The 27,958-nt window shown below is 39.8% G+C and overlaps 1 protein-coding gene across 3 annotated transcripts; it reads right to left on the bottom strand.

Annotated features, from left to right (window-relative positions):
• Positions 1–765: 765 nt before the first annotated feature.
• On the bottom strand, positions 766–19,300 carry LOC117968551 (uncharacterized). 3 transcript variants are annotated; one of them, XM_059016281.1, is made up of 10 exons: positions 19,191–19,300; positions 17,799–18,583; positions 15,248–15,343; positions 14,833–15,066; positions 14,519–14,678; positions 14,134–14,199; positions 8,668–8,718; positions 6,001–6,702; positions 3,956–4,006; positions 766–1,750 (listed from the first exon to the last, which is right to left on the bottom strand). In XM_059016281.1, exons 2-10 carry the CDS (start codon positions 18,378–18,380, stop codon positions 1,056–1,058), a joined length of 2,637 nt encoding a protein of 878 aa, XP_058872264.1. In that variant the 5' UTR covers positions 18,381–18,583; positions 19,191–19,300; the 3' UTR covers positions 766–1,055. The 3 variants fall into 3 exon arrangements, with proteins under 3 accessions (XP_058872264.1, XP_058872263.1, XP_058872265.1); XM_059016280.1 differs by having other exon boundaries at positions 17,799–18,385; XM_059016282.1 differs by lacking the exon at positions 14,134–14,199 and having other exon boundaries at positions 17,799–18,385.
• Positions 19,301–27,958: the final 8,658 nt, after the last annotated feature.

The raw sequence follows: 27,958 nt of genomic DNA, 5'->3' as shown, positions 1-27,958 counted from the left end.
ATACTGTTGTGCTGGGATTCAATTACTAATAAATTATTCACTTGAATCCCAGCACGTGAATTAATTCTGTGCAACCCCGTGCTCACATATTATATTTTAAATGCACGTGCGTGATGTGCAATCCTCGTGCCTAAATATAATTCTACACTTTTAAACACACGTGAAACACAGACCCGTTTATATCCCGTGTACCAATCTATACACCAACATTTAACACACGCAACATACAACACATAACACACAAAATACACACAGGGGCGGGCACTTTGCCACACCCCCCCACCCCCACAATGTAATTATTTCAGTCAGTCACCCCCAAGGAAAATCAAGACCACCTTCGATGCCACAGTTATTGTCGAAAAAAAATCTGTCCCAAACATTAGCAGCCATGTTGCAAAACATCTTTACTAAACCAATAACACCTGATCAGCTGGGCTTCAAAGGACTTGAATATAGTATGTGAAAGATTTAGAATATAGTATGTGAAAGATTTAGATTTCCCAGGTGCTGCTGTTTTTGATTGCAGAAAAGCCATTTAGCACAAAACATGCTTTTGCAATGGCAGTGCCACCATGAATGTGTGTTGTGTAAACGGAGAACATCGGTCCCACACAGTCATTCTGCATCGGTAGTCAATTGATAATATGTGAGGTGCCGCTGCTCCTGTGGGATGGATTGTAAATTCTTTACCATGTGTTTAAAGATTATGTATTCAGGTATTCCAATACATTTAGTGAGCAAGGGACCCGAGTACAGAAATGAGTTACATTCAATTAAATGAAGAGACAGACACATTTATTTTCTTAACAATTTTTATTTGTTTTTCAGAATTTACTAACACAGAATTCATTTTGTATTTAGCTTTTTTATGCAAGGCAATATAAGGTGTACTGAAAGGAAATTCATACTGATTTATAGAGCTAAATACAATGTTAAGCATTGGTTATTAATCATTGGCTGTTTCAAATAAAAAGAAAACAAAATCAAGCACATATTGGTAAAGAAAATAATTATGCAGAGGACATTCAATAAACACGTCAGATATGTTAAACAGATTACATCAAATTACACCCATCTCTGGAGCTCTGCACAGTCTTATGCGGTGGCCTTTCCTTCCTCACTTTTCCCTTCTCCATTTCTACATTTTGACTGGTGGATGCAGCTGCCTTATTGTACATCTCCATGGTGTAAAACCTCCCACAATTACGTTCCACCATCGCCTCTATTTCCTTGACCAGTTCAATAGCTTGAGCTGTATTGCTCTTGTCTTTATTGTTAAAGACATGATACCTGCCCCCACATTCATCAATAAGCTGCTGGAGATCCCCTTTGACTCCCTCAATGTATTTCTCAATTGTCATGCCATCTTCCAGACTGTCTTCATGGGTGAAAAGAACCATCATGTATCTGGCAGCACGCTCACCCAAAATAATCTTCACTGCTTCCCTCTCTCTCTGTGTGTATTGGCCCACCTGTAGAACCAACAGCAAAGCGTGGGGTCCCGGGGCAGACAGAGAGATACATTTCTCAATCTCCTGTTTAATCTGATCAGCAGTGAGCTCTGTGTCAAACAGACCGGGAGTGTCAATCACAGCTATGTGTCTCCCAGAAACTTCTGCCGTGCCCTTCTTACACTTATTAGTTATGGAAGTGGCGCTGAGTTTTGAATCAAACTCCCTTCTTCCCAGGATGGTGTTTCCTGCTGCACTCTTCCCAACTCCAGTCTTCCCAAGCAGCACAATCCTCAACTCTGCAATGAACAAGAACAAACATATTGTGACAGAAACACTGCCAGGAATAACCCTGCTTTCATAAAACGAATGCATTCCTCACAGGACTCAGTTAGAAGAACTGAAAGTATAGATACTCTCATCACTGACTTCACCTATAGGAGAGCACTGTTGTCAAATAACCACACTGCCTGGGTATTCAAAAGTAATAGACTTTTAAAAACAGTAGGAATTATTTCTGTAAAGAAAAAATATATTAAACAATAAATAAAATAAAACTGCTAACTACATGTTTTTTTACATAGTGGTTTGCAAATTCGATTTTTGAAATGACTCTTTTCCAAACACATTAATCCCATTCAGTGATTGGCTGTCTATGCATTCTAACCATGTAGAAATGTTCCAACAACGCACTGGTCTGAACTTTCTTTTTGCCTCATCGCAGTCTTAAAACTTAAACATTGTCTGTATATTGCCGACTAATAAATCAACTGGTCAATATATGCCTGTGACAGAGATCGAATGATTCTTGGTGTTAGATCTCCCTGTGAGGGCATTTAATTAAATGGCACGACAATTTATTCCATAGGTTAGGTGGAAGTCGGTCATTTAGGAAGGGGGCGGAGCTACGGCACCCAAGCTCAATGACCAGGACGGGAGACGACGTGGTATCTGAGGATTGGAGGAGCGGATGCGTTCGTTAACCTAGGGGTCATGAGCGAGGGTATAAATAGGGGGCGTGGTGTAAGTGATCTGTTCCTTGGTAAATGATTAGTGTTTTAGCCTACAAAGAGTCTGTGTTGCCGTTGTAAAACCGTGTTTTTTTTCTTGTGTTTGTTAATAGACTACCAGTAGTATGCTCCGGAGCTGTACCGAAAGCCAGCATTAACCCGGACATCACTTTCACCCCAGGATTCCACAGAGAACTGTATTACACCACTAGCACGTAATATCACTTCACTGTCTTGCGTTTTGTGTTTAGTGTTGGTGTGTGTAAAAACCTGGACTTTTGGTTGCGGGTCAAACCCTGGGATTAAAAATACGAGCGATACACGCCTCTGTATCACTCCAACATAATTATTTACTGATGTTTACCTTCGGGCTCTGGACATTGTCATTTATTAATAAAACACCCTTGCACCTGAAAGCAATTGTCTGTGTGATTAATCTGCTCTGCACTGCACTCAGCTGTATCCACTCACCACTTTGCCACAGTAATGAATTGGCATCAACCCACTGAACTGAATGCAAGTGCTGAATCGCAAACTACATGGCAGTCGAGAGGTACTGTCACAAATCACTGTCAAAGTCTTTTTTCTTATCAATTCATGTACTTTTCATTCTCTTTGCTTTTTGTCACTATCTGATTGTAAACTTTTTTCACAACTCACTTAATTATGAACCTTTTTCCCCACGTGTGTTTCTTAATTGATGATTTCTATTTAGCACTAATTGGTTGATCTCGTCTTTAGTAAGGATCCCCGTGTAAAATTCACTGACGTTGTCTGCTTTGTTAACTACACACCGGGACTGAATGAAAAATGAGGAATAGGTTTGGTTATAAAAAGGTAGTTTAAGAAAATAGGAAGGATGGGGAACGTAATGCAGTAAGAAACAAATAAAGTAAAGTAAAGGAACGGGGTAAAAACTGAGAGGGGAAACTTTTTAATGTGAATGACGTGTTTAAAGATGAAGAAAATCTGAATCAGAAAACCTGCTCAGTAATAGGATAAGTGAGCGCTCGGATTTGAAAGGCTGGTCTCTTACCAGATTGGATAACTTCCCTTCTTTTCTTCTACATTTTTGCATCTTTTGCCGTTTAAATGTTTTTGGACTGTTTTTAATATTTTTATAAATTCTTGTGGACTGAGATCAAGGCAGACACGCTGGGGAAGCTGATAGATCACAGAGAACCAGCGCTGCTTTCCTGTTTAGAGACCATTCCTGAAGCAGCCTACAGTGCAATGTGGGCTGCTTGCAGTTATGGTTATTCCTTTTCTTTTGAGGACAGCAACGCATAAGATCTGAATTGTTTTTTTTTATTTATTTATTTCCACAAATCCTGAAGGACTTGGTGCACACAAGCAGTGATTGGAATATGTTTTTTGTGTTTTTTTTTGTTTGTTTTTTGGACAATTTATTTTATGAAGTTACTTTTATCTGATTTTTCTTTATTTGTGTGTTCTTTCGACACACAATTTTTATCCCAGTTTTAAATTACTTACCTGTGTTGTCTCTCATGTTCGATGCCAGAGGTGTGGATCTAGATAAAGAATCTGAAAAGAGAAACAGTAGAAGTTAATGGTAAATGTTAAGCACTGTAAGATACTCTGTACAGTACCTGTCAGAAGTATCTTTCCCTCCATACTTTAACGGGGCCTGGTGCCCGTAGTTTCTCCACCAGGTGGCATAGTCTTCTAAGTGGTGACACGTGTCTTATCCTGATGTCAGTATAATTAAACATTACAGATATAAAGGCCTGCCTTTGGATGAAAGAACACAGGAACCTTTTTCCAAGTAACTAGGAGGGAGGGAGATAGATGGAACCTATTTAGCAACGTTTGCAAACCCCTAAGGCAATCACAAAAAATAATCTGCATAGAGTTAGCGCATCAGAATCAGGCGCACGTGTGGGCAAACAGACTGTCATGAGACCCGACTTCTAAATCACGTTTTCGTGCGCTATTGCAGCGGTTCGCTAATGCTGTCATTTTTGCACAAGCAACAGTGGCTGTGCACATATTTGCTAAATAGGGCCCAGAGATTACACAGTTTAGCAGAATTATGAGGCTTTGCATGGACTCCCTCCTGAACTTTCATCTCTTCACAATTTTTCTGCTTCCTGATTTTGTTTCCCACTGTCTCTTCATCTGTGCTGCAGCCAATTCTTTTCAGCTCGGAGAATCCGCAATGAATGAATTATTGCAATTACAGAAGATTTAATGAACTGTGATGGGCTCTTCGGGCCCGATGACTGTGATGGGCACTCAGGGTCTGTGAAAGATCAATTTGGCAATGAGGCCTCGTCCATGGGTGCTTGATGGCTACCTGTGTGAGGCCGGCTGGAAAAGCATGAACAGTTCCATGCATCCCAGTGCCGCAGAGAGGAAGTGGCTATGGGCCACCTTCCCCCAATAAGACGAGGCTGCAAAACCATGAATGGAAAATAATAAATGATTAACACATGCCACAGTAGTGTCTGCCTCCTACCCCCCAAATATTAAAACAATTATGAAAATGAAAGCCGAGACATGGCCCGTCCCCCAGAGCATGACTGCGCTGGGGGGGAAAGAACCCAGCCTCTCCAGCCCAACCACTCACCCCACAGAACTATACCAAAAGATTATGCAGCCTCTACATATATTAAAAAGCTAAGAGAACACCCCTCGGGAAGCAAGCAAAAGCAAAGTCCTTCCAGCGTTCACAGACACCGATACGCAGACCCGCGTGCCTGCTAACAAGAGCTAAATGTAGTGCTCGTCTGTCCTGTAAAAGCAGGCAAAAACCCTGTTAAATAACCTTCTGAATTGCTTATTTGCAGGGAAGGAAAATAAATTGCAGCAACTTCTGAGTCCCAAGATTTCATCCTACACCCCATTTACGGAACGCTGTGCAACCCGAGTGGGCGGGGCCATTCACCAGGATCCAGCATAAGAGATATGACTGACAGCCCTGTACTGCAAGTAGCTCCTATCTTTAGCCTTGGATAGGGACAGACACAAAGGCTTTTATTTAAACAGCCCTCCTTAGCTTGGAGATTCGTTGTGCCTCCATATGTCAAGAGCCATCTGCACAGTTTGCATTGCACTTTGTTTGGGCTGGACTCAAACTGAAACCACACGGTAGTCGAGAGGTGCGTACGTGTCTTATGCTGATGTCAGTATTATTTATATTAATAGGGGTGCATATTGCTAAAATAAATAAAACCAGTATTTTGGAAAAAGTAAATGCAAAAAGTAAAACAATCTTTGTTTTTACCTTCCTATCTTGCCTGCGCCTAATTCTGGTCCCCTTAATTTTATTTCAAACAGAGCTGATAAATTACATTAATTGTTCATCCCAGTCCTACTTTTAACTTGCATTTCATTTTTGCAGTCGCCTAATTTTAATGTTGTGCTTTTGTTATTTCCCTCACTGGTTTAACAGAGATGTCCTGACTGTTTTTTTTTGTGGCTGTCAGTATTATTAACATGCCTTTGGATGAAAGAGAGCACAGGAACCCTTTCCCACTAACTAGGAGGGTGGTGTGGGTAGAGAGTACACAGCTTACCAGACTTGCTTGGCTTATCATTGGCTTGCTCTTCAACGTCCATTTCTTCACAAATGAGCTCTTTGCTCTTCCTCATTTTTTTCACCTGTCTGATCATCTCACTGGTGTAGTGGCTTCCCCTGTTACCTTCCACCATCCTGTCTATTTTTTCCAGTAGCTCAGAAACCTGGGTGCAATCACTCTCTTCCTTGTTGTTGAAGGCGTGATAATGGCCCCCACACTTCTCAACAAGCTCCCGGAGCTCCTTGCTGGCTCCCTGAATGAACTCCTTAATTTTCTTCTCTCCTAGTTTGTCCCAGTTGGTGAAAAGGACCATCGTGTATCTCTCAGCTTCCTCTCCGTATCTCCTCAGGATTGTCTCCACTGTTCTCTTGTCTTCACCTGTGAATCGGCCCATCTCAATCACCAGGAGAATAGCGTGGGGTCCCGGGGCAGACAGAGCAATGCATTTTTCTTCAGTGACTTCATCCAGAGAGAGGTCTGTGCCAAAGGCTGGAGTGTCGACCACAACAACACGTCTCCCGGAAACCTCTCCTTCTCCCTTCTCACATACATTTGTAACTGAGGTGTCACTGGCTTGTGATGTAAACACCTTTTTGCCCAGGATGGTGTTTCCTGAGGCACTTTTCCCAACTCCAATCTTCCCAACCAGGACCATCCTCAAATCAGGGGAACTGCCTGGGGCTCTCTTTTCATGTGCTTCTAAATAAATAAAGAGGTTTCAGATTACATATATAACTTGTGTGATTGGCATATTTAGATGCCCAAGTAATGGGTGTACAACAATTCATTCCAGTGACAATTTGTCCTGGTAACAATTAGAAAAAATCCTTGCAAGTGCTCTTGCAAAACTTGCATCTCTTCTGAATATCTGGCCCAATGTTTTTTTTTTGTCCCTTAGCAGGAGTTGATAGAAATAGAATATATGTTAACCACACACTATTGAACCAAAACTGAATGTAAAACAGGACTCTAGTACGGTAACCATGGTGATGCCCATGTTTATGGGAGCTCCATGGATCCCGAAGTTAAAGGGGATAGGTAGTGAAGTAAAATTTGGAGAATGGCAGGCATAGCTATAAACAATGTTGAGATTGCAAATGTTAGATGAAGGACAGAAAGTAGATTTGATCATTTGTGCTTTAGAAGGGGATGCAAGGAGGGAGGTATTACTTTTAGCACTGACAGAAACTAAAAAGAATTATACACATTTAAAATGTTCAGCAATTTCTGTGGATATTTTTTTATTTGTATTTTTTTTTTAAATCTCGATCTGGTTAGACTCCAGTACTGAATGCAGCCAGTCAGCAGTTTGTAACACCAGGGTTGAGCGTGGCAGCGATGGACCTGAACAATGAAGGGACTGGAAGAAAAAAAAAAAAAAAAGAAACACTAGGTTCAGACTATAAAGTTGTCCATCAAGAAGTATTCAGTACAGTAATTGCAGACAACAGTGTGTATTAAAATGCAGTAAACAGTTGTGTTTGTGTTTACTATGAGTGTCTCCCAGCAAGCCAGCCTGACTGCCACTCCAAATTAACGGGGAATATAAACACATTGAATTGTGTAATGAATTGGCATCAACCCAGTGAATTGAATGCAAGGGCTGAACTGTAAACCACATGGCAGTCGAGAGGTACGTACGTGTGTCACCAGTCTTTTTTCTTATCACTACATGTAATCTGTTTTCTCTTTGCTTTTTCTTACCATCTGATTGTAAACTTTTTTTCACAACTCACTTAATTATTGAAACTTTTTCCACATGTTTTTCTTTATTGATGATTTCTATTTAACACCAGTTGGTTGATTACATCTTTAGTAAGGATCCCTGTGTAAAATTCACTAATGTTGATGGCTTGTTAACTACACACTGGGACCGAATGAAAGATGAATTGGTTATACAAAGGTAGTTTAAGAAAATAGGAAGGATGGGGAACGTAATGCAGTAAGAAACAAAGAAAGTAAAGTAAAGGAACGGGGTAAAAACTGAGAGGGGAAACTTTTTAATGTGGATGACGTGTTTAAAGCTGAGGAAAATCTGAATCAGAAAACCTGCTCAGTAATAGGAAGAGTGAGCGCTCAGATTTGAAAGACTCGTCTCTCGCCGGTCCCTTCTTTTTTTCTACATTTTTACAACTTCCACCATTTTAATGCTTTTGGACTGTTTACTATTTTATAAATTCTTGTGGACTGAGATATTTGCAGTAGATTTGCTGTTTGTTTTTTTCTTTGTCTCATTTTGAAAGCGCTCGTGACCAGGCAGACACTATGGGGAAGCTGATAGACAGATCACAGAGAACCAACGCTGCTCTTCTGTTTAGAGACCATTCCTGAAGCAGCCTACAGTGCAATGTGGGCTGCTTGCAGTATTTTTGGTTATTCCTTTTCTTTTGAGGACAGCAACGCATAAGATCTGAATTTATTATTATTATTATTATTATTATTATTATTATTATTATTATTATTATTATTTATTTCCTTTGTGCACACAAGCAATGATTGGAATATGTTTTTGTGTTTTTTTTTATTTTGGTCAATTTATTTTATGAAGTTACTTTTATCTGATTTTTTTTCTTTATTTGTGTTCTTTCGACATACAATTTTCATCCCAGTTTTAATCTGATTCCCTCTATTTAAATTAAAAAATCAATTATTTAAATTACTTACCTGTGTTGACTCTCATGTTTGATGCTTGAGGTGTGGATCTAGATAAAGAATCTGAAAAGAGAAACAGTAGAAGTTAATGGTAAATGTTAAGCACTGTAAGATACTCTGTACAGTACCTGTCAGAAGTATCTTTCCCTCCATACTTTAACGGGACCTGGAGCCCATAGTTTCTCCACCAGGTGGCGTAGTCTGTCTCTAAGTGGTGACATTGCTTTTTTTGGCGTAGTCGGCAGGATCTAGGTGTTAAATCCACACCAGGGCAGGGTCAACAGGTGGTAGCACGTCCAGAAGCGGTAACCATGGTGATGGCCATGTTTATGGGAGCTCGATGGATCCCGAAGTTAAAGGGGATAGGTAGTGAAGTAACATTTGGAGACTGGCAGGCACAGCTACAGACAATCCGTGCATTTACATGAGCATAAGAATTCTTAATTCCGATATGAAAAGTTATGTAAACACAGTTTTCGGAAAATGTATCTGAACATACCGAAAGTCAGTTTTCGGAAAACAGCATCTAGATTAAATGCTGAAAACTAACAAGATGTATGTCATGTAAACACACTTTTCGGAAAACTTATTCCGATAGCGTACTGCACATGTGCAAACTTTGACCTTCATTCCTGCACGTGGTTTTAGAAAACAGAGAAAATAATAATAATCTGTAGTCAGTCTGCATGCATCCATTTGTCTAGTTAGGGATAAAGTAATACATTTGTTAAAGTTGTATGTATTTGTTAATAGCCCGTACTGAAACAGCAAATGTTTTCCAGCTTTAAAATGACGTAATAATTTAAAAGTCTGCAAAAGAAACTGGTAATATAGAACATGATGTGCTGTTGGAAAGGCTGATTGCACATTGTGGGGAATCTGAATAGAGGTATAGGATAGTAATCTTTGAATTTAAGACCTGACACTTTGATAAAGCACTATATTGGATTGGTCTCTGTTCTATCGCAGAAATGTACGGTCTTCAAATCGTACTTAGGCTACTACAGTACTTTGCATGCGAAAATATACTGTGTTTTCCAAAAACTTCAGTCCATGTATACAGTTGAATGCTAATTAGATTTTCTATCGTTAATCATGTAAACACAGAAAAGTGACGTTTTAAGAAAATCAGTTTTCTGATTCAGTTTTGTCATGTAAACGTACTGAATGTTGCTAGATGAGGGACAGAAGGTAGATTTTATCATTCGTGCTTTAGAAGGGGATGCAAGGAGGGCGGTATTGGCACCTACAGCTGGGGCCACGAGTGCTCAAGAATGGGAGGTCTTACAGAAGTTATATGGAGATAGGGTTGTTGTAGCTAAGTTGAGAGCTCAATTGTTTAGGTGCAGATAAAATAGTGATGAGGCTATGGAGGCTTTCACTCTCCGGCTCCGAGGACTGTTTGCTAGGTTGCAGTGGCGGGATCCAGAGGGACCACTCCGGAACAATGCAATGGAGTAGAACACCCAATACTGTAGCTCAGCAAAAAGATGCTACCTCGGGAATGCAACTACTCCGTCGTCGAAAAGGAGTGTCTGGCCATTAAATGGGCTACTCACTCTTTATGATACTACCTGCTGGGACACTCATTTTATCTCGTCACTGACCACGCCCCACTCAAGTGTTTAAGTACAATGAAGGACAGCAATGCCCGGATAACTCGGTGGTATCTGGCGTTGCAGCCCTTCATGTACCACATGGTACACCGTGCGGGGGAAAGACCATCAAAATGCAAATTATTTTTCTCAGGAGGGAGGAGTAATGGGAAAGATAGATTCAGCCGAGTGTTCCTTCGGCTCCACTCTGAGCAGTGGGATATGTGACAGAAATACAATGAGTTTTGGTTGTAAATCACCCTCCCGACCTGTGAGGACGCTAAGCAGCGAGAGGAAGTCTATGGACGGGCTGGCCTGACAGTTCTTTCTCCGGGTCGGTAAGTCGGTCAGTCTGGAAGAAGACGAGACTCTGTTGTAGGAACGTATTGACCCGGAAGCGAAACGATGTAGCAGCTGCAGACAGTGTAGACAGCTGCACTCGTTTACCAAGGGCTCATGCATGATAGCATGAAGGGGACAAAGAATTGTAAATCTTTTCCTTTGCTTGGTTCAAAGAGATAAGAAACTGGAAGGAGCGGAAAAAATCCCTAATAATCTGTGAAAAAGAGTTGAGTGAGTGTGAGTGTTTTGTTTGTTTTGTCGCTGTTAGTAATTGTCTTTTGTTTTTGTAAATCACTAGACGGCTAACACGTCTCCGGAGCTGTCACCTTGGGCCAGCACTACCCGGAACAACAACACCACAGTCACTGTTTGATCGTTATCGCCTACCACGAGCACTACTGCACGCACCCAGGTCTAGTGACTGTGTATGTATTATTGTGGGGCGGATAACGTGTATTATTATTTGGTCTGCAAACCACTTCTTATCGTTTCCTTCTGTGCTCTACACATTGGTGTGTATTGCCGGAGGAATATTGTTTGGTCGCCAGACCGGGAGTTCACAAATAAAAAGAACCCCTTTTCCAAAACGGATTACAGTTTCCTTTGTGTGATTATTTCTGCACTGCATCACCTCTGCATCTGTTTCTAATCAGCAGCCACTTTGCCACAATCCCTTGTAAAAAAAAGAAGCTTCTTTTGAATCGCAGAGTTATCTAGTTTACATTACATAAATATAAACAATGGTAAACTTTGATTAGCGTTAACCCAGTTCACATCAGTCTAGAGACAAACGCATTTGAATAACGTTTAAAATGGAAAATTAAGGAACGCACCTTTAACCCCTGTCACAATTAACACAATTCACCTGCTCCCTCATCTCTCCTGCATGCTCCCTGCTGCATCCTCCCTCCTCCATTTTCCCTGCTATCTTCTCCATGCTCTCTCCTCCTTGCTCCCTCCTCCCTGCTCCCTCCATTCTCCCTCTTCCATGCTCCCTCCTTTATGCTCCATCCTCCCTATTCCCTCCTCCCTCCTGTGTGCTCCCTCCTCCCTCTCCTCTGCTCCCTCCTCCCTGCTCCCTCTCCTCTGATCCCTCCTCCATGCTCCCTCCTTCCAGCTCTATGCTCCCTCCTCTATGATCCCTCCTCTATGCTCCCTGCTATTTTATAGACACGTACAGACGTGCTCAAATTTGTTGCTACCCCTCCACAAAAAACGAAGAATGCACAATTTTCTCTGAAATAACTTGAAACTGACAAAAGTAATTGGCATTCACCATTGTTTATTCCATATTTAATAGAAATCAGACTTTGCTTTTGATTTTTTATTCAACATAATATTGTAAATAATAAAACAAATGAAAATGGCATGGACAAAAATGATGGGACCGCTAACCTAATATTTTGTTGCACAACCTTTAGAGGCAATCACTGCAATCAAATGTTTTCTGTAGCTCTTAATGAGACTTCTGCACCTGTTAACAGGTAGTTTGGCCCACTCTTCCTGAGCAAACTGCTCCAGCTGTCTCAGGTTTGATGGGTGCCTTCTCCAGACTGCAAGTTTCAGCTCTTTCCATAGATGTTCGATAGGATTCAGATCAGGACTCATAGAAGGCCACTTCAGAATAGTCCAATGTTTTGTTCTTATCCATTCTTGGGTGCTTTTAGCTGTGTATTTTGGGTCATTATCCTGTTGGAGGACCCATGACCTGTGACTGAGACAGAGCTTTCTGACACTGGGCAGTACGTTTCGCTCCAGAATGCCTTGATAGTCTTGAGATTTCATTGTGCCCTGCACAGATTCAAGGCACCCTGTGCCAGGCGCAGCAAAGCAGCCCCAAAACATAACCGAGCCTCCTCCATGTTTCACTGTAGGTATGGTGTTCTTTTCTTTGAAAGCTTCATTTTTCGTCTGTGAACATAGAGCTGATGTGACTTGCCAAAAAGCTCCAGTTTTGACTCATCTGTCCAAAGGACATTCTCCCAGAAGGATTGTGGCTTTCCAGTCTGGCTTTTTTATGTTTTTCTGTCAAAAGTGGAGTCCTCCTGGGTCTTCTTCCATGGAGCCCACTTTCGCTCAAAAAGTGACGGATGGTGCGATCAGAAAATGACGTACCTTCACCTTGGAGTTCAGCTTGTATCTCTTTGGCAGTTATCCTTGATTCTTTTTCTACCATTCGCACTATCCTTCTGTTCAATCTGGGGTCGATTTTCCTCTTGCGGCCATGCCCAGGGAGGTTGGCTACAGTTCCATGGACCTTAAACTTCTTAATAATATTTGCAACTGTTGTCACAGGAACATCAAGCTGCTTGGAGATGGTCTTGTAGCCGTTACTTTTACCATGCTTGTCTATTATTTTATTTCTGATCTCCTCAGACAACTCTCTCCTTTGCTTTCTCTGGTCCATGTTCAGTGTGGTGCACACAATGATACCAAACAGCACAGTGACTACTTTTCTCCATTTAAATAGGCTGAATGACTGATTACAAGATTGGAGACATGTGTGATACTAATTAAAGAAACGAATTAGTTTGAAATATCACTATAATCCAATTATTTATTATCTTTTCTAAGGGGTACCAACAAATGTGTCCAGGCCATTTTAGAATATCTTTGTAAAATAAGCAATAATTCATCTCTTTTCACAGCTTCTTTGCTTTATTCTATGACATACCAAAGGCATGCAAGTATACATGATAAAATAGCTTTTAATTTCATCACTTTTCAGGAGGAATGAAGCATTATTTCAATGAGCTGTAAGGGTACCAACAAATTTGAGCACGTCTGTATATTTAGACTGTGATGTTTAAGATTGATAATCAATAGATTTGATCTATAATTCTTACTTGAGATTTATTTCTGACTTTAGATAAGTTCTCTCTTTTTATTTTTCTGTCTTCAATAAACTGCTGCTATTAAATTCTCTTGCTGTTTGATTGTTTTGTTCATTATAATTCATCGATCTTATCAAACTTCTTCAATTGGAACTACTCAAATGCAACTCTGCATACAATTACATTTCACTTAATGTTCCTACAGGGTATGTGTTGCCATTTTCCCCACTCAGACCCCTTGCTTACTAAATATCTTCAAGAGAATATCGTCCACTCTTCAAATATCTGTCTAATATTTTAATGAGCAATCCATCCCACAAGAGCAGTGATACTGCAATATACATTTACTACCAGCACAGGATGACTGGGAGGGATAGCTGTTCATTTTACCCCACAACTTGTTTCACATGCATTGTACATGTATTAAAAGATGGGATGATTATCTATTCAGGGATACCAAGATATTTAGGGAGAGAAAGGTCTGAATGGAAAAACAGGCAACAAATGCCCCACCCCAGTCATTCTGCATGTATTCATCTGAGCCAATACTTGTTGGAGAGGAGTGTAGATTAATGGCTTCACAATTACTAATAAATAATAATAATTGCTGCCCTCAAGCTCCACCCCTCCCTGTTCTGTAGTGTTAGCTCTTCTCTCAATGGAGTGACACATCTTTCAATCAAATGTTTCAGTGAAAACAGACTTACATTTTAAAAATGCAGCACTGTTCCTTGGTTCTGGAGCCTGCAGACTGTAAACTGCAACTTTATTCACTGGGCAGAAAAAAGAGAGAAACATAGAATTTGTTTTCTAATGTGTGAATCCCTCTGTCTCTGTTTGAATGCTATTGTCTTGTTTTTTCATGTAATGTCTTTAGAAACTCTCTTCCTTCCTGCTCTCTACACTCGGGATGTCACTGTAAATGAGGTAGGGTGTTTCAACCTGAGGAAATCATTTGAAATAAAACATCTGTAATATTCATATAGCCAACAATCTGCAAGAGGGCTTTATTAATGTCTTGCAAGTCCTGTCCCTCCTCAAGCCATGATCTATTTGAGAAATCTCTACCAAATGAATCTATTTCACACCAACCTGTTTTGGTTATTTTGACTAATTCCCCCTTGCAGAAGTCCTCAATATGGTCTTTAAGTTCAGATACAGCTTTCCTCACAGCCCCAAAAGAGATGCCTGTATTGACAGTAACACTGGGTAAGCCTCCAGCTTCAGGAGGGGCACAGAGAGACTGGAAATTCTACAACAGGAAAGTGGAGAAAAGGAGTTTTCAGTGAAACAGAATGGAGTCCAAAACATTCCTGGGGAAAAGCAAGAATTCATTCAATTGGAGAGGTCTGTCTGAAACAGTCCCAGTTATGGACTTGAGATTTTCTAACAAGCAGTGATGTTACCTGTAGAAAATGGATGTGATCCTCTGTCTCTGAAAGCTGTTTCAGCTCAGTGTTTCTCCTCTTTAGCTCAGCAATCTCCTGCTCCAGTTTCTTCATGCGTCCTTCAGCCTGATTCACTGCAGCTTTCTCGTTAGCTCCAATCAGCTCAATAACCTCAGTGTGGATCTTCTCAATGGATCGGATCACCTCATTAAAGATCTTCTCACTTTCCTTTATTTCTATGCATGCAGATCTCTGAGTGAAAGTACACAGTAGAGGAGACACAGTTAGAATTTATATGAAAAACACATCAGACATAGACAGCAAACTTCTGCAGATGTTTTCCAGTCCATCTGTTTATAATAATAATTAATAATAATAATAATAATAATAATAATAATAATAATAATAATAACCCCCTCTTGTCAATACCCACTTTCAGTGACTCCACAGCCTGTTTCAGCCCCTCAATTTCTTTCAGTCTCTCCTGGATTCTCTGTTGTATTTCTGTCTGTGTCTCTCCCAGCTGCTTCTGTGTAGAAACACAGTGACAAAGTGACATTTCTGATGGGGCATTGAGTGATATCCTGTCACACTCAACACAGGCCTGTTTAAGTATGCTATTGAAACTGACAGAATCATTTTAGTTCAAATATATTTTATGTTTTCTTGTCCCCTTACCTCTTTACAATGTGTGCAATAATTCTGAGTCAAATATATTTTGACTTCAGTTCTAGTTGCAAGCCAAAGACATCTGTAGCACAGGCTAGATCAGACAACATGTGTGTATAGTAGTAAGATACAACACCATCTAATGCACAGCTGCCAGCAATACAAAAGGACGCTTGATCCACAGTAGCTGTCCACTAGATGGCACTTTTTCATACTAGTAACAGTGAATGATGGCTGATCTAGCATGTGTTACATGTTTGTTTTGTTAAGCACCTAGGAAACTGAAGCAGCTTTCTCTTTAATGTATATTTAGGGCTTCTGATTTCTGTTTTAATCGATAAACACAGATAAAACACCCGATACAAAACAATGAAATCAGTGTATACCCAATAAACACCGGAAAAACACTAGACATGGTTACTCAATTCACGTTGACTTCACCCCTTTCCATGTGAAAAAATAAAATAAAATAACCTAAAACCAAAAAAGAATAACAAAAAAACAACATTTCTCATAGCAGTCAGGCAATGAACCTCCTTCCTGACTTGTATCTATCATTGATTAATTCTGAATACTTTAAACTGAGTGGCAGCACATTCCTGCATTTCTATTGGAGGATTGCACACGCTTGTGAGATTTAAAACGAGATTACAATTAGAAACGGAGGGTTGTTCTTGCTCGTGGGATTTAAAGCTATATTACAGTTCAATAGGGAGGATTCACACACTCTTGGAATTTAAAACAGAATTGCAAATTGTGAACAAATGTAAAAAATGCCTAAACACACAAAATCCCCAGAAGAATGAGCCCGTGACCAGAAGGACTTCACTGTGGAAGAGAGCAAAGGAAAGAGGGGAATAGTAGGGTGAGCGAATGAAAATCCCAAATAGGTTTTTAAATTCTGTTTTTAACTAACTTAAACATATCTGTTTTAATCATGTAAAAATGTGTTTTAACACACCAAATTCAGCTACTGTTCAAATTCAAATTCTGCCTGGCAGCCATCTTGAATTTGAGTTATGCCCTCTACTGACTTCGAGCTTTCATAATTAAAAAGATGAACACTTTACCAATAAAAACAATTATTCTCAGCTAGATGATGGTTATAAATTGAAAGATCAAATGTTTTAAGTGTACAAGCAAGCCTCCCAAAAACACACCTCTCACTGTGGGCAGACTGGCAAGAACTGCCTGGCAAGGGCAAGGGCACAATCTTGTATATTGTATATCATATTAATTTTGTATATTGTATATCATATTAATCTTGTATACTGTATATCATATTAATATTGTATATTGAATATCATAATAATCTTGGTCTTTTGTTTTTAAATTAGCTGCTTGACTTTGCTAGGAATGTCATTTTTAAACAGTTTTACCAATAAAACTATAATATCTTAAACAATGAAACTGATCTATGATTTTATTAAGTCACAAGATACATATAGAAAACACTAGGAATATAAATCATGCTAATTTTACACTACAAATTCCAATGCACCACAAAACAGCTGAACAAATCCTTCTTACCCTGTGAGGCAGGGCTGAGGTCCTGCACATGTAAACAGTGTGTTTTGGTTTGATTGTAAATAATGTTTTTGATGATCAAGTTTGTGCTAGAATGGCAGGGCATATTCAAATCCAGATGTGGAATGTGGCCAGGTGTTAATTGATTAATTGATTATCTCTTATCCCTGGCCACATGCCTTTAAAAAGGATCTGAAAAGCCTGTTTCCTGGTTCTACAAGCAGGGATACAGACTGTCTGGGAAGGAGAGTGTTGCTGTAGGATCCTCACGACTGCGTGTGTTAACCAGGGTGAGAAAAACACAAGAGGAAAAATGTATCTCGGATCACTGTGTGAGTTAACCAGGATTGCTAGCACTGGAAGGAATAGGGAACAAGTTTAGGGGATTTTAATCCCATCCAAGTCTAGAGAGGAGGTGTCAGGGAGACTGTTCCTGGAGCGGGACCTCCTTTCTTGTTTAGTTAACTTTTATTTTCTAGTTGTTTTCGCGCAGTGTTTTGTTTTGAATGTTTTGTGTTTTTTGTATCAAAGAAAACCTCCTGTGTCTCTCCTGTCAATCAGCGATAGCCACACCTGTAACAACACCCCTGTTACACCCTGAAATACATTGTAGTACATCATAGTTTAGTTAGAGCAATTAAAAAACTAGGGCTCTTTAAATAGCTCTTAATATACAATCAAAATCTGATCTGATGTGAAACTGTATAACCTAGTAAACAGACATGTTAAATATCCCTGGGAATTCTTATCTTCTAGGATAGCTACAAGGAAATGGTTCAAACCCTTACCTGTTTCACAATCCTTTCTGCATCACCTGAGACTGTATCATGGCTCTTGTGATCCTCGTCTGTACACAACAAGCAAATACACGTCTGATCGGTTCTGCAGAAGACCTCCAAAAACTTCTGGTGTTCAGGACAGAGCTTCTGCTCCAGATTTCCAATGGCATTGATCAGCTTGTGCCTCGTTAATGGAGTAACCTCACTGTGTGGCTTGACGTGTGTTTCACAGTAAGAGGCCAGGCACGTCAAACAGGATTTAACAGCTTTGAACTTTCTCCCAGTGCAGACATCACACGACACATCTCCAGGTCCAGCATAACTTTGAGCAGGAGGAGGATTGAGTCCTGTCTTCTTTAATTTCTCCACAACTTCAGCAAGCATGGTGTTTCTGCACAGATCAGGCCTTGGGGTAAAGGTCTTTCTGCACTGGGGGCAGCTGTAGACACCTGTATGATCAGTCTGATCCCAGCAGTTCTTAATACACCCCATACAGTAACTGTGTCCACATGGAATAGTGACTGGATCCTTCAATGGCTCCTTACACACTGGACAGTTCAAGTGCTCCTCTGACCACAAGTTTGAAGCCATTCTTGCTGCAGTGAGACAGAGAGACTGACAAGTTCACAACAGAAACTTCACTGCGCTGATTTCTTGGAATTGTGTAAAGCTCTAAGAGGCGGGGTTTGGGACTGAGGCCAGGTTTAGACAAGCAGGGGGAGCAGAAACTGTTGAGTATCCACCCGAATAGCCAATATTCAATATCAACCTAACTTCACTGGGGTATACATTGCCTGAGAAATAAACGGAGCAATTACTGAACAGTCTGTGTCTGAACTACTAATACGATCTGTCATTAAATACCACTCTAAAATGCCTCCAAAATACATCGTCAAAAACAAAAGGCCAGCACTTGCATGGGTTGATTTTGAATTAGATTCACAGTTGGTGCTGAGACGTTCCAGCGGCATCTACTGTGTATTAGAGCTCGCTAGAACTGGAAGCTGATTGGCTGACTGTACCGAATCGTTTTCTAATAATAATACTGTATTTATACAGAAATACAAATGTATATTAAAATACAATAAATGTACTTTTGTAAAATGTGTTACTGTACATATGAAATTCATGGTTATGATAACGAACAATATGAATAAGTAAATTAATAAGCAAAATTCCACATCGTGACCCACCAGTACAGTAAAGAAAAAAAAAAATCATTGGTTCCGAATCCACAATCCCGATCACTGATTTTAATTTCCATTCTGTAAAAAGAAGTAAACTTGTCATTTAGACTACTATTTTCTGATGTCTGGGTTTTGTGTTTCTGAACAGACATTGTAGTAGCATTTTATAAAATAAGCAAATACATTTGAAATAAACGATTCAATAGTTACTCACTTGAACCACTCGACTGCGCTTTACGCGTCCTTCTTTGTTCTGAAAGTGGAGTTCTGATGCGAGTCTCCCTCTTGGAAGGTGTGGCTGTTCTGTTATTCTGCAGAGCTACTGTAGAGTTATATATATATATATATATATATATATATATATATATATATATATATATATATATATATATATAACTGTAGCCTGGGAGTGGCCAAGGTTGCGTCATAAATACTGACACTGGAACTGTGCTGAAAGGTTGACCAATTACAGTAAAGCAATACACTGGAGTAAGAACATTTATCAAAGACCAACTGTGACAGATGACTGCATGACTTTACAGAGCCTTTATCATTACAATCATTTAAACACAATTATTAACCCAGATGAGAACACATTTACAGTTCGGTTAATTATTAAATATGAGATTCGCGCTTGCATTGCCTGCATTACAGATATGCTGTCTTTTACGAGTACAGTTAATACGTGCAATGGTGCACTCCAGCATCTCCGTTACCATAGCTACAGGAATGCCATCACCTGCACTTTAACAGCGCATGTTTATTAATTTATTAATTAATTAATTTATTTATTTATTTTCTGTCAGAAGCTTCAATAATTTCAGCTATGTAAATAAAGCCTGATTTATTTAATATTTTATTTTATTATGAACATTGTAGCCTAATTAGTAGTAACACGTTGTTGCTAAATGTTTGTTTTATATATAGATACCTAAAACTGACAACCATACTCTTTGTAACTATAAATGCAAATGATAGGATTCATTGTTTTACTGTAAACTGTGCGTGTGTTTGGTAATGTGTCACTCACCCGTGTCTCTGTATGTGTATCTCTTTATTGTGCTTGTGTGTCTATGCGCATGTACTGTACATGCCTTTCTATTGGATGGCTATTTTATACAATGACTCGGATACCTTCTTCCATATTTCAACTCCAGTACAGTATGACTATGACTCTCTCTCTCTCTCTCTCTCTCTCTCTCTCTCTCTCTCTCTGTGTCTGTCCCTGTCTGTCTGTCTGTCTGTCTGTCTGTCTGTCTCTGTCTGTCTGTCTGTCTGTCTGTCTGTCTGTCTGTCTGTCTGTGCCACCTAGCCCTCTTGATTGGAACCCAGACCTCCAGCGGTGAAAGGCAGGAATAACTGAGACAAAGGAAGCTAATTCTTGTTACCAAAATGTCTTATATTTTTCTGTTCTAACAGGATCTTTAATAGGAGCAACAGTAGGGCAAGGGCGCTCCACAGATATGCAACTATATTATGCATGAGATTTTCTGTGTGGCAAAAATAAACTCAAGTTTCAGATGAAGAGAGCTGGTAAATGATGGGTAACTTTACATGTGCAACGCAGGCCCTGCAAGTCTAATTTGATTTAAACCATTATCTAGAAATGCATCTTCCTTAAGTTTCATTATTACTGTGCACTTTAAGTTTCGATTTGTTTTAAAGTCTGCCGTTTCCCAGAAATGTAAGTTTCATTATTACTGTGCACTTTAAGTATGGATTTGTTTTAAAGTCTGCCACTTCAATCAAATTGTACACCATTCCCCTCAGACCGCAGGGAATGTCCTTTCGGCTCATGTGTAGCAGGTGACATCATCCAAGTAATTACCTTCACGGACTTAATTATCTGCACATGAATGTAATCTGTACAAACGCTACTGGAAATTTACACAGATTTATTGTATTAGAGTGCAATGCATTGTGTCAGAATTGTATTAAAACGTATTTTAAATGTGTATGTGTTTGAGATAAGGCATGCAAATCACATTTGAAATGCATATTCAACAGATAATCACATAAGAATTGTATATAAAAGCACCCGATACGCATGCCAGCGTCAGTGACACACTGTCGCTGGAGGTGAAAAGCGCTCAGTGCCTACTGGCGCTGGTGTGTAACACCTGTAACATGTTAAACCAGCGCTCAGTGTATAACACCTGTAACATGTTAAACCAACACTCAGTGTGTAACACCTGTAACATGTTAAACCAGCGCTCAGTGTGTAACACCTGTAACATGTTAAACCAGCGCTCAGTGCCGCACCGCCGCGGACCAGCAGCCCATTGTAAGCTAGCAAGACAATATAGAAAGTGTCACATGACAAGTGTTCGTGTGGTGTTTTAGCTTGCTGAAATCATCTTCTTTAGAAACTTTATTTTTATTTTTGATGGCGCACATTGTAAGTAATTGCGTAATTGTTTCTCGTACTTTAAACGTTTATGTACAGTGTCTTGATCCCATTTTCGCTGTCGCGTACGCAGCTGGGTTATTTATTTCGTTATTTAGTTGTATATTTTATTAAAGCGGTTGATGATATGCCTCGGTTGTACAGAATTCTTCGATAAAGCAGCAAACTTTATCCATCGAGTCTGCAGTAAAATGCTTACTTTAAGCAGGCCTATTCAAATAAACAACATCCCCGATAGCTGTTTAATTCACCGGGCATTTCGGTTTATTCAGCATTATGCGCGCGCGCACACACACACACACACACACACACACACACACACACACACACACACACACACACCAATGGCAGTAACTTACAAACGTCTTTATTGTGTTTCAATCATTTATTTATTAATGTATTGTGTGTAGCAGCTAGTTTGGTAACTCATGAAAACAACTACAAAACAATGGGATTCTGGGACACTTCCTGTTTCCCCAGCAGGAAGGGCTTTTCCGTTACACAAAGGGTGCGTTCACGGGGATCATTAAACGCAGATTCTGTGCAGACTCTGACCGGTTTAACCAATGATCTTTTAAGAATGAGCTCTGTGAACGCACCCATTGGCTAAATAGGTCATAATCTGCTCTGAATGATCCCCGTGAACGCACCCAAAAATCTTCTATCAGCCGCACACACGCCGTTGCACAGCTGTGAAAACATTTTGTAAACTAGTCTCAAGTATGCTACCCCCGTTTGTAGTTATTGTTTTGACTTACTGAAATACCGGGCTGCATTAGGAAATGCATCACAGCGTCTTTCAGTATGGAGAGTGCTGAATTAACGTCATTGTGTTTAAATGTTAGCCTGCGTGGTTCACGGGGCTTGGAGCTGGGGGCTTCTAATCTTCTAATCTTCTAATTTTCTAATTTCCTGTTAATTAGTATCTATTTTCTATTTAAGCCCTGATCACCTGCACCTTTTCTGTCTAGTGTTTCGTTTTCCTCCTCCTCTCCTCCACCTTCATACATGCCTTCGCATCGGTCGTCTCTGGGGGGTAAGTGAGTCTCACTTCCCCGACCTCAGGGCTAGACATCCGCCTCCCTTACCTTCAGGGGGTTCTCACCATGTGAGTCAGAGCGGACCCCTGGCCAAACTCTGTCCTGTCGCAGCTCCTGCGCTTATCTTACCTCACTCGAGGCTCTGTTCTATTCTGCCTATACTAACCTCTTTGCTTTGTCCTTATTTCAGGTCCCAGGCAGCGTGACGTCTCGGCCAATCGGGTTTAACGAGCGCCCCTTACAGAAGTCTCAGATGCTGGGTACCTCTCTCTCTCGTCTCCTTTCGAGGGGCGGCTCCCCGAGTCATAACCCTGATATGTGTTTTTGGTTGCTGGGTCCTCTGCCCCTGGGATGTGTCGGCATCGCCGCCCTCAGTCAGTGACCACTTCCTATCCTATTAACTGCTCCTTTCTGCCTCTTCTGCCTTATCCTTCACCCCAGCTCACGCCCCTGAAATGCATTAATCAACCTCCCACAAAACTATGTTATTAATGAGGAAATAAATGATTGACACAACATTATATGTTGTTGATGACATTAAGCTCATAATCCCATCATGATGATATATATTATATATTTTATGTATTTTATATAGAAAACTGTATATTTTGTGATTATCCCTGTATTTTAAACACAATATATAAAAATACAGTCACAAAACACAAATTACAAAATACAATCACAACTCTAAGTCGCCCTGGGTAAGGGCGTCTGCTAAGAAAATAAATAATATGAGCTCCCCAGTGTCCCAATGAGGAAACCCCCAGCCAGATCCTTAAAAGCTCACCTCACCTGCGAGAGCTACCCAACTGTAAACTTTACATCGATTGCTTACAAATGTAGCAGCACTTGTAACTTTTGGCAGAAACGACAATAAGAAGAAGGAAATTCCCATGCAAGACCAGTATGTCTGTGTTACCATGTAGACATAACAATGCAAGTCTAATATTGTGCAGTGATTGCAGGGAGAGGGCTGCCTGTATGAACAGAGACTTGCATGTTTCAAACATCCATTTGAAGCCCCCCAGGTTTGTTATTATTATTATTAGTTAGTCCTGCTATCGTGCATTGTTTCCAGGACAACAGTTTACACTCTTAAAATATTTTGATTTATTAGTGATGTAATAAACAGGACAGAGGGTCATATTTGTTAACCCTATTGACCAGATGCCGAAATCCATTGAGAATAATGACCACACACCTTTTTAACATTTTTGAAGGGCTATTAATTTATCATCTTTAGGTCTAACAGGCTGGAAGTTGGTACAGACTACCCTTGTGTACAGTAGATTGTGCATACCGAATCTCTGACCTGTAGCTTCAGTGGTTTGGCTGTAGGACCCTCCCATAGAACCTTGAAAAAAAACTCTTATGAAATACTACTCGTTTTCTACCTTCTTTACCCTAATTCAGCAACCCCTTGGCATAGAAACACCATTCAAAGTGTTCTGACATCAGAGTGATGCTCTGAATACGTGTGCCAGATATCAGAAAGATCAATACTGTAATACAAATGTTATCCCAAAAAAGATACAGAGTACTTTGTTAGGCTTCAAAACGCTATCTATGTATGGTTGCTGAGAGGGTTCTGGACGGTCTAGAAAGCTCAGCAAAGAACCTCTCTTTTATCTGGATGTCAGATTCCAAATATGTCTGATAAGGGTCTGTAAATTTTGGTTCTCTTGCAGCGCCCCCTTGAGTTTGGGGTTTTCTCAATTTTTGACAATCTGTGAGGCATTTTCAATGAAATGTACGTATTAGAAGATTTACAATCTAAAGTGTTTAGTACCCACTAGTGAGCAGGCACTAAGCCGTCGGAGTAAAAATAAGCCGTTGACCAACAGCTTCCAGTTGTCCAGAGAGAGGTTTGGTTTTAACACCTTTTCTTGGCGGTTGCTCTCCTGGGTGGAGGAATGTTGGAAGAACGTTTTATCTACTACTTTACCTTTAATTATAGAGATGCTCCTTGATTTAGTGGGCTTGAATTGCATTCGTGCCCATTCAATGTTATTGGTTAATTTGCTCAATAACCGATTAGTGCAGGCTATTGTTGAAGTCATGGTTGTCATGTCATCCATGTATGCTCGAATTGGTGGTAGTCGCATTCCAGAAGCCAAGCGCTCTCCTCCTACTACCCATGTTGATGCCCTAATGATTACTTCCATTGCCATGGTAAAAACCAGTGGAGAAATGGTGCATCCTGCCATTATTCCAACTTCTAGGCATTGCCATGTAGTGCTGAATTCTGAAGTTGAAAAACTAAATTGCAAATCTCCAAAGTAGGCTTTCACTAAATTTGTTATTGTCATCGGTACACTGAAAAAATCAAATGCTGCCCAAAGTAGTTCATGTGGCACTGAACCATATGCATTAGCCAAATCCAGGAATGTCACATGGAGCTCCTTCCTCTCCTTTTTAGCTGATTGAATTTGTTGCCAGATCACATTGATGTGTTCTAAGCAACCTGGGAAACCTGGAATGCCCGCTTTTTGTATTGAAGTGTCAATGAAGCAGTTCTTTAATAGGTAAGTTGACAATCTCTGAGCAATAATGCTGAAGAAAATCTTGCCTTCTACATTTAATAGGGAAATAGGGCGAAACTGACTGATGCTTGTAGAATCTTTTTCTTTAGGTATAAAGACTCCACCTGCTCGGCGCCATGCTCTTGGTACAGCCTGTTTTTCCCATGCCACTTTCATCAATTTCCACAGGATTCGTAGAACTCCTGAAGCACTCTTGTACACTCTGTACGGAACTCCATTAGGCCCTGGAGATGATGAAGCCCTTGCTTTTTTCACAGCTTGCTCTATTTCTTTCCATTTAGGTGCACAGTCCTCCATTTGGTATTCTGGTGGATTGATAGGTGGGATGTCTGAAGGAACTGACATAGGCTCCTGCCTTTTTGAATCTGTATGTGTTTCCTCCAAATATCTCTCCAGCTCAACCTGTATTTCCACATTCTTAACTGGAATACTGATTTATTGTGTTAATAACAATCACATGGTTAGGTACAGATTACATACATGTGCAGATAATACAGGTGCTTGGAGAAATCAAATGAGCATTATTATGAGACTGGTGTATTTTGTATCCATGTTACCTATATACTGTATATGTTGTCTAATATTTTGCATACAACTAGTTAACACTAAAGCAGTTTCCCATCATGTGCCTTCCCATAAAACAAAGGGTTGACATCCAGCATTGTAGATGAGAGCTGTGGGAGTGAGTGCCAAACCTGCGCTTCCTTAATGTATGGCACACTACTGTTTCCTTGAGGTTTGTAGTAATGTGGCCCGACAGGACTCCTTAATAACAAAACGTACATTACTGAGAAACGGTTCACTTTAAAATCAATCCAAACAAAGTGCACATTAATAATGAAACTTACATTTCTGGGAAATTACAGACTTTATAACAATTCCAAACTTAAAGTGCACATTAATAATGAAACTTACATTTCTGGGAAATGACAGACTTTAAAATAAATCCAAACTTAAAGTGCACATTAATAATGAAACTTACATTTCTGGGAAACGGCAGACTTTAAAATAAATCCAAACAAAGTGCACAGTAATAATGAAACTTACATTTCTGGGAAACGGCAGACTTTAAAATAAATCCAAACAAAGTGCACAGTAATAATGAAACTTAAGGAAGATGCATTTCTAGATAATGGTAAATGTAACACCTGCAAGGCAGCCCTGACTACGCCATTGAGGGAATTGCACACTCAGAATTAAAGTTATTTTTTCAGAGGGCAAATCAGGTTAGAGAGTAACAAGGACACAGTTATTGTCAATTAAAATAATGTTTTATTGCACAGAATTAAGAATTAGCAGCAGAACATTACAATATCACGTAGGTGCTTTGTACAAAAAAAAAACAACCAAACAAGGGTTTTGTTTAAAATCACAATAAAGATCCGAAAATAAAAACAACCGATTTAAAAACAAGAGGAGGGGATATCGATAAACACTATTCATCATCATCATCATCATCATCATCATCATCATCATCATCATCATGATCACCATCATCATCATCATCATCATCATCATCATCACCATCATCATCATCATCATCACCATCATCACCATCACCATCATCACCATCATCATCATCATCACCATCATTATCATCATCATCATCACCATCATCATCATCATCATCATCATCATCATCATCACCATCATCATCATCATCATCATCATCACCATCATCATCATCATCATCATCATCACCATCATCATCATCACCATCATCATCATCATCATCATCATCATCATCATCATCATCATCACCATCATCATCATCATCATCATCATCATCATCATCACCATCATCATCATCATCATCATTGTAGCAGCAGCAGCAACAAGAACTACGTTTACCAGTTATTTTCGTTTTCTTTCCATCTCAGGTCCCCTCTCCTACACGCACAGACAGACAGACAGACAGACAGACAGACAGACAAGACAAGACAAGACAAGACAAGACAAACGGTGGATGGCCATCCTAGAAAACTAAAAATCAAAGGGTATTTATAGTCAGGTTCGTATTAGTTTCAATTTCCGGGTAATTAATTAATTCGCTGAGTGGGGAAGGAACAATAAAGTGTTACAAAATCAAAGTGCCCTATCAAAGAAGACGTGCACAAATCAAAATATACAAATAATAAATAACAAGAGTGAAATAAAAATGTGAAATAACGGGTCATTTCAACACTGTTACAGTAAAAACGAAACTTACATTTCTGGGAAATGGTTTACTTTAAAATAAATCGAAACTTAAAGTGCACAGTAATAATGAAAGTTTCTTGATAAGGATAATGGTGGAGTTGAAATAAAAGATCACAATTGAAACTTGAAGGACCTGCATTGCACATGTAAAGTTACCCATCATTTTACCATGCTCTCTTGATTTGAAACTTTAGTTTTGTCACACAGAAACTCTCATGCATAATATACTGCACTTGCATATCTGTGGAGGGTCCTTTCCCTGCAGTTGTTCCTATTAAATCTCCTATGGAACATTTTAGAACAACATTTTAGAAATTTTGGAAACAAAAATTAGCTTATTTTGTCTCAGTCATGTCGGTGCTGCAAGTCCTTCACTGGTTACGGCTTGGGTATTGTATCTCATTTAGTAATGGTTACATTTCGTACTTTACAGGGAGTGTTAGGTTATTATTATAACCCGGGTTCCCTGGAATAGACTTGTAACCATTACACTTCAATGTTGCTGCGTTCACTCCAACGCAGCAGGACTGAAGAGGAAATGCCACTGACCCTAATGTGACAGTCATATTTATCTCCTGGGAGCAGAGACGATGTCTGACACATACAGGGCTCTTAAGGAGCAGATTTGATAGACGTGCTACGGAAATTTGGGCTAAAAGAGATATATCCTATTCGGTAATGCTTACATTTCTATTTCGGGGAACCAGTGTTATGGTACAGGAACCAGGGACTGAGGCAGATAGGCAAGTTCCTGCTTCAAGTAATTTTTAAATTAACTACATTTGGTAACTTT

The sequence above is a fragment of the Acipenser ruthenus genome, chromosome 52 (genome assembly GCF_902713425.1).
Source record: "Acipenser ruthenus chromosome 52, fAciRut3.2 maternal haplotype, whole genome shotgun sequence".
NCBI classification, from domain to species: Eukaryota; Metazoa; Chordata; class Actinopteri; order Acipenseriformes; family Acipenseridae; genus Acipenser; species Acipenser ruthenus.
The sequence above is the reverse complement of the archived record's forward strand: the minus strand, read 5'-3'. Positions and strand labels throughout refer to the sequence as shown.

Bases quoted from the DNA above. Each gene is read 5' to 3' on its own strand.
- LOC117968551 (XM_059016281.1), bottom strand. From the start codon at position 18,380: ATGGCTTCAAACTTGTGGTCAGAGGAGCACTTGAACTGTCCAGTGTGT. The intron at 8,719-14,133 runs GTAAGTCTGTTT...TTCTCTTTTCAG, and splicing joins CAGTGCTGCATTTTTAAAAT to ATTCTTTATCTAGATCCACA. The intron at 6,703-8,667 runs GTAAGTAATTTA...TTATTTATTTAG, and splicing joins AAACATGAGAGTCAACACAG to AAGCACATGAAAAGAGAGCC.